The 7,964-nt window shown below is 43.7% G+C and overlaps 1 protein-coding gene across 1 annotated transcript; it reads left to right on the forward strand.

Annotated features, from left to right (window-relative positions):
* The first annotated feature begins 246 nt into the window (after positions 1 to 246).
* foxg1a (forkhead box G1a) lies at positions 247 to 1,473 on the forward strand. The gene is made up of 2 exons (XM_055160157.1): positions 247 to 348; positions 397 to 1,473. Exons 1-2 carry the CDS (start codon positions 247 to 249, stop codon positions 1,471 to 1,473), a joined length of 1,179 nt encoding a protein of 392 aa, XP_055016132.1.
* Positions 1,474 to 7,964: the final 6,491 nt, after the last annotated feature.

Genomic DNA, 7,964 nt, shown 5'->3' on the forward strand with positions numbered 1-7,964 from the left:
GTTTTGTCTCGCGGTGAAACAAACCGCTGCTGCGCGTGCGCCCGTATACGCGTGCGTGCGCCTGAGAGCGGACATCGATTGGCTGCGGTACCTCTCCCACGTGACCCCGCCTCGCGCTGTGGTTGGCTGCGCGCTCCCGGCCCCGGCCTCTGTGCGTGTGCGCGCGGCCCGGGAGCGCGGCCCCAAAGCCAACATGAACCAGAGCCGGACTTCACTCCGTCCCCGCGCCCCGTGCCGCCGTCCGTAATGCGGGACCGAGAGCTCAAGATGCTGCAAAAGTCCTCGTTCTCCATCAACTCCCTGCTGCCCGAGGCCGCGCTCAGCGACAGGGACCCGATCCGAGACCAGGTGCGGGACCAAGTACGGGACCAAGTGCGGGATCAAGTACGGGAACAGGGCCGGGAGCAGAGTCCGGGGAGAGCCGCGCCGCAGCCCGCTGCGCCCCCGGGAGAGCTGGAACTGAAGCCCGAGGCCCGCGACAAGGCCGAGGACAAGGACGAGAAGGACGAGAAGAAGGAGGACGAGAAGAAGGGCAAGTACGAGAAGCCTCCGTTTAGTTACAACGCGCTCATCATGATGGCCATCCGCCAGAGCCCCGAGAAGCGCCTCACGCTCAACGGCATCTACGAGTTCATCATGAAGAACTTCCCGTACTATCGCGAGAACAAGCAGGGCTGGCAGAACTCCATCCGCCACAACCTGAGCCTCAACAAGTGCTTCGTGAAAGTGCCGCGCCACTACGACGACCCCGGGAAGGGGAACTACTGGATGTTGGACCCGAGCAGTGACGACGTGTTCATCGGAGGTACGACGGGGAAGCTGCGCCGCCGTTCCACAACGTCCCGAGCCAAGCTGGCCTTCAAGCGGGGCGCGAGGCTCACGTCGGGGCTCACGTTCATGGAGCGCGCAGGCTCGCTATACTGGCCCGTGTCACCGTTCCTGCGCGCCACCGCGGCCGGGCACGCCTTTGGCTACAACAGCTCGTCATCCGGTTACCACGCGCACCACGCCGTGTCCTATGGAGGGATGCTCGCTCCTAGCTCGTCGCCTTTCCCCACGTCGTGCCCGGAACTCCCGTACGCCACGCATCACCTCACGGCGGCTGCGCTCGCGGCCTCGTGCTCCTCATCGTACCCTCTGAACCCGTGCCTCCTCGCGGGGCAGACCAGCTACTTCTTCCCGCACATGCCACACGCGTCCACGAGCTCCGGGCCCGGTGCCGTGTCTCTGAGCCGTGTGTCCACGGCCGGATCCCCGCAAGCGCACACCGCTCCTCCGGTGTCCGCCCCGACGCTCTGTGACTCTCTGCGGCCCGCTTTGTCAGGGCCGCTGCCCGCTGCTTTCTCCACGGGACTGTCCGCGGGAGGATTGTCCGCGGGGGGGCTGTCCGCGGGGGGACTGTCCGCGGGCCTCAGTGACTATTTCAACACACACCAGAACCAGGGCTCTGCTCCGAACCCGCTCATCCACTAACCCCCTTCCCGGCGGCCCCCCCGCCCCGCTGTAGAACCACTGAGACCGGGCCGAAGGATACACTCCCTCCGGTCCAAACTGTGGTAAAACACACGGTCCTTGTTTAAAGTGAGCTCTTAAATTATTCATACTTGAAATGGTGAAGCCTTATGGCTCCAGTTTGATCTTCATTTGGGAAATCTGTGTGTGAAGCCACATCTCCAAAGTGCGCTAATGTAAACACTGGATGTTACGCATCGACTTTGTGTCCAAAACACGCTCCGTTTAATCCCCTGTAAAAAACAAAACAAAACAGAAAACCTTTGGCACTAATTACGGCTTTGCGCACGAGCTTTGGGTCGATAACTACATATATTGGCCTCTTTTTTTATGAATGATCATTGCTTAAAATAATATAATGAAAACTGCCATTCACAGATTATTTTTTCACTTTGTATTTTTCTAAATTGGTTGCAAGTCTGATTTTACGCATGCGCTTTGTGTCACCTCAATCCAAATGCTAAATTTTTCACTTATAGATATTACTCCAAATCTCTACTTTTTATTTTCCAAATGGCTCCACATATTTGTCTCAAATGAGACTTTTACGCATTGACTTAAAATGGACTCGGGCGCTCCGCTCTGAACAGTCTGAAATCACCTCCACTTTCACGTCTGCGACATTCACACGTTCTGACGCTAATTATAATTTTACACAGCAGCTTCGTGTCAAATGTATCGACTGCGGCTTTTCCAAATGTCACTCTCTCATTTGAAAACCATTCTTTCTTTAGAAAATTCATCTTTAGAGAAACGTCACCAAATCATAAAACATGAAGGTGATTTTACGCAGCGACTTTGTGTTCTCACATTTAAACCTGGCCTCATTCCAAAACATGGCACCATCTTGTTTTCAACAGAAACACGCAATTATTTTCAAATTATATATTTTATTAGCTCAAAATGATAAAACATAAAATGTTAGAATTACATTATTTTGTGTCTAAGGTGTAAACACGTAGACTCTGCCATTGTAGAAGCGAGAATGTGTGAAACACATGTATGACATTATTTATCAAATGCACAGGAGGATTCTTGCGTTCAAATGTCTGCACTTGTGTATGTGATTTAATAAGTATATTTTTGCTACTTTATGAGACAATATTGAAACATATTGTGATTTTACGCGCGACTGTTTTCAGACAGTGACTCAGAGTTTTGGATTGTAAAGTTGAGCTGAAATATTGAGTCCGGCTTGTGGCGCTGGGTTTAAGCCGAGAACCTTTTGCTAAATGTATTCACGCATTACTCACAATAATAATAGTAGCAGTAATATGATGCGAGTTTAGGCGCAGGTTTGTTGTGTCTCCCGCTGTTCAAACAAATGACGCGCTTCGTAAACGGAGCCACAAACATCATGGCGTCTCCACAAACATCATGGCGTCTCAGACTCACCACAATAAACAGACACGTTTCTTAATTACACACTGACGTTTACGCTTATTACGCACAGCTTTATTACGCACAGCTATCAGATTCTGGACGTCCAATATTTAGGCTATTACAAATCATGCTTTCCAAGACACAGGGCGCGACTGCTCAGATCTTTGCCTTTATTTCTAATTCCTATTTTTCATTTTAATTATTTTTTTTATCTTTCATAATCCGACAAATATTTCGTATTCTGATTTTATTTTAAACGCTTTGACTAAATGTTCGCACTTATATGTAATTATCTGCAACATGTTTTTTGTTAATTTTTAAAATTCCACGCTTCACTCCAGATCAGTGGATACTTATTATTATTTTTTCTTATTTCACGCCTGACTTTTGTACCGTGTTAAAACAAAGCGAGTTCAGTAAATATTCGAACTAATATTTTAACAAAAACTAAGATTTTAATAACCTGTAAATCAAAACATAAATAAAAAAAATCAGTGATTTAAATTTCTATTGTCACTTAAAAAGACCATTAGAATTTGTTCTCATATTTTGTACCAATATTTCGGCAGTGAATATTCTAGAAAATTACAATTATTTCCATATTTTGAGACAGGTGCAAATTACGCGTAAAACCCCAGACATTGCACCACTTTTGGCCCACTCCCGGTGCTGTTCGGAGGGAATCTTACCTGCCTCTCATTTCACCCGTTCCCCGTCTCCCCCTCTCCCCCTCTCCATTCTCTCCCCCTCTCCTTTCTTCCCCCTCTCCTTTCTTCCCCCTCTCCTTTCCTCCCTGTCTCCCGATGATAATGAATGGGTTCCTTCTTTTGGCCCGCGGTTATTTGAGCTGCGCCTGAGCGAACACAAGCCGAGCGCGCAGCACCGTTTAGTCTCCGCGCTTTTACGCAGCGGCTCATTTCCGTCAAAACGAGCTGCGAATTTCTGACATCCGATTTGAATTATGATCGTGACAGAGTCATTTTGCAATTAAAAACGGGGCACTCTAAAAATATCCCACTTTGGAATTTATTTTACGCACTGGAGGCAATTATGCAAATCTGGAAACACAAAGTAAACGTGATACTTAAAAGAAAATCAAATGTACATTTTTTTATTTCTCGTTTAAAATTAAATAAATAAAGGCTTTACATTAAGTCATATTTTGAAATGTAGATCCATAATATTTAGAACACAATGGCACAAAGCTTGTTTACGCAGAGAATGTCCACCTGTGACATCACTCTGATCTACAAACTAGAACACATGAACATAAACATATTTCGGCCTATTCTATTTTCCAACAGACACATCAACATCTCACAACACAATTTACAGACAAACTCTGTTTCCGTGTCTGCTTTTGTTTTGGAAACCTTGGTTGGACTCTCCGGCTGGATTCTTCGGTTAGATTCTTTGGTTAGATTCCGGGTTATCTGATGCCGCCGCTTTGGCCGCGCGGACCGGACTTACACCGTTTAAACCGGCCACGAGTCACGTTTATCTCAGTTCACATTCAGAGGCCAAAATGTGAAATGCTGCTACACAAAGCTCGTGCAGTCAAAGAGTCACGTTTTAAAAGTCCGCACAGTGGAAATGGGTAGATTTCACCTGATTTGACCATTTAGGCCTAAACTAAAACTCTACAGTTGATCTTTTATTTATTTTTACAACATGCTTCTTTCTTTCATGACACCGGAGACACAAAGCTCGTTCACGCGCGCACATTTCGTGCTGTGGCTTCAGCAGTTCAAATGAAAAAGCCTAATGGTCCTGGACTGTTCTTTATCTCCACTAAAAGCCTCGTATGAACGTAAACTGACGTAAGGCTCACGCACTGACCCCTGACACGTTACACAGCGGTGTCGCTTTGGAGACCGTTTAGGATCGCCTTCAATCGGACCTCTTTTCCCCAAACGTCCCCGGACCCTCACCGGAGTCTCACCGGAGCCTCCTTCATATCCTCCCCGCCCTCCAGGCCCCTCTCTCCGGCCCCAAGTCCACGGCCTCCCCCTGACCCTCCGGACTCAGAGAACACTGTAAACTGTTTAGCCGCAGGAGATGGGACTGGCGTCTGCAGGTATTTTTTAAAGCCTCTTTTCTTTTCCTTTTTGATCAGAACAAACGTGTGTGTACATAGCCGTGTTCCGTCAGTACTGTTACTGTCCACGACGTGCAATGTGCGTGTGCGTGCGTGAGGCCCCACGCGCCGTGTGCGACAATATGCTACGTTTCCGGAACAATAACGTGGGATAGTCACGCTTCAGACTCAAAGCTAAAACATGAGATTTTCTAACTTTTGATTTCAGATTTTACTTGGAACTTAAACACATCTCGCCTTGACTCGCCTCAGAATGTCTGTATTTCCTTCTCTTTTCTCTGTTACGTTATTGCTGCTTGTTGTGGCGTTTTGGTGAAGTTCAGGCATTAGATTTGGTGACGGTTTGGTGAAGCTTTTTGTGACGCCTTTATTGAACAAAAGTGCCGCTTGTTTGAATGGAAAAGTCGTAGAAAGTCAAAGTCTGTTTTTGGCCTTTTCTAGTTCCGCCAGACCAACCAGCGGCGCCTAAACTTCACCACAGACGCGTGGATTCTGTGTTGCCTTTTCACGCAGCCTTACGGTCGCCTTTGGTTTTGTCCCGACAACAACGATTTTTCACACGATGGTAAATTCAAATACTCCTCTTGTGGTAATTATGTAGTGAATCTGGAAAATCTTTGCATTAAAGACACTGATATCGAGTCATCCATGTCTAAACCAGAACAAAACCACGATTGAAATTAGAACATAAACTACCAGCAATGAATGAAACCTGAATTAGTTTGAAAGTCTCTCGTACGATTTGTCCCATTTTAACGACTTTATTTATAATTCCTACAATGTACATCGGCTCTTGCTGCTTAATTAACAACACTATGGTTCTGATTAAGATTCGCTGGTTTTAATTACACAAATTAGTCAAATGTCTTGTCGCTTAAACCTCTGACTTCCGATTTAACATAATTACGTTTGTTTAGAATTTTAAAGCTTTCAATTTGTCACGATAATCACATTTGTCTGAACAAAACCAAACTGTGTTTTTGAATGTATCATATCTGCAGTCATTTCAACCAAATCTCTTTGTTTTATTGTGTGACATTTAGACACTGTATTTTTACATTGGTTTAGGTTTGCGTAACATTTAAATCTAAGACGTTTTGTTACCGAAAGCACTGCTGTTTACGCACGCCTTCACCACGCCAGTGCCTGAGGGTCACGTAGGCCCTGAATGTCCGTGCCGTGTACATACCTTTACTGTAAATGTTTTTAGCAGCACTGTCCGGAAACGTCGCATTTTGTCCTTTTTGTTTTGTGTGAGAGAGATGTGTTTAGAGAAACTTAAAACCGTAGACTGAGGATTTCTGTTCGTGTCATTAATAATAATATTAATAATAATAATATTGAATAATAATAAGAGAAGAAGGAGGCATTACTTTTGTATTTCTGTCTCATTTGAAAGATTAAAAAACGACAGCTCAGAGCTCAAACACGAGGCCGCGCTTTGGGGAATACTCAGGCTTTTATTTTGAAAAAGAAGGGAAAAAAATCGTCAGGTTTTATTTTGTTACCCTTCAGTGCAGACTGTAATGTCAAGTCCATTTATGGTTTTTAATAGGCCCATTGTCCGATCATTTCTAACCAAGAATCCCGTCACCAAACCCGGTCCCGCTGATCTGCCCTTGTTTGTGGAAGCACATCTTCTTCAAGTGCACTTTTCCTGTGAGATGTGAACAAAGCCTATACGGTCTTATGTGCATTTCTCTTTTATCCAATGATCATTTATCAGAAAATACATGTGTCTCAAGTCACAATCAAAATGGCTGCCTCACACAATCTCCTGGTTTTGTTTATTTTCACTCTAAAAATATTTCATTTGGTTTTTAATGTTTCAGTCCATAATTTTCCAAGGTATTCCCAAACAGATCCACTCCAATCACCAACTCTCATTTTGTGAAAATCACCAAACAATTGTATCATTTTATATCATATTTTATTTTATTCTGCCAGTCACGAGCTGCAGACAGGCCTGTCGAGGCTTGACACGAAACTAAGCTGTTTGTTTGTCCAATTGTCTTTATGAAAATGAAAATACTTCTCAAATTGAAATAAAAATGGTCTGTTTTGGTCTTTTGGAGGAGGTTTTCAAATCCAAGAGCATTTTAATGTAACCACTGAAACTGAAGCCTTTGTTTTACTTTCAAGTCCTTTATTTCAGCTACAGTAAATAAAATACAAATTTTAAAAACGAGTTTATTTTGAAGGAGTTCACGTCACCTCAATATATAACGTTTCATTTTGGATAATTCTGGTCCAAATTTATATTTTATTTCAAAATTCTAAACAGTGTGTCCCCAAACCGTGGCCTCGGACAAAATTAGCTCTTAGCAGGTTATTTTATTTTTAACATATTTTATTTTTATGGCGTATTATGAAGTCCTGTGCAGAGGGAACCAAAACTGCACTGAAAACTCCATTTCCCATGATGCCACTGGCTTTTGGAGTCCTGAGAGTGGCTGTTTAAATGGTTGGATTTTCAACATAAAGGTCTGAAAAGATTCTTATTGTTTTAGAGAATAATATTAGTCCTTTTGTAACGTTATTTGGCGAAAGGTTTTTCAAAATAAAAGCCTGTGAATAGACTAGTGTTTCAAATGAAGGATATCAGTATTATATGATTTGATATGTGTCCTAATTTATATCATTACATTTCTTTTATAAATAAAGTTTTTTTTTAATTTAAAATGAACGAACATGGTCAGTTGGCTGTTTTTATTTTATTTATTTATTTATTACAAAACAGTTGGATTCAGTGTTTGAGTTGGATTCATCTGCTCTGAGTTTTGAATGAAGAAAGCCTAAAATGAATGAATGACATATTACCGTGTGTTTTTTAAGGCCTCATTGAAAACACAAACCCATTTTCACCACATAGTACGTTTTAATATGCAAATAACTGACACCTTTTTCTATAGATTCATAATTCTTCCAGTGCTCCAAGAAAGACGCGAGGATAATATGTTACTAAAGGTGC

The sequence above is a fragment of the Boleophthalmus pectinirostris genome, unplaced genomic scaffold (genome assembly GCF_026225935.1).
Source record: "Boleophthalmus pectinirostris isolate CB_2022bp ecotype Guang Dong unplaced genomic scaffold, ASM2622593v1 HiC_scaffold_10, whole genome shotgun sequence".
Taxonomy (NCBI): Eukaryota; Metazoa; Chordata; class Actinopteri; order Gobiiformes; family Gobiidae; genus Boleophthalmus; species Boleophthalmus pectinirostris.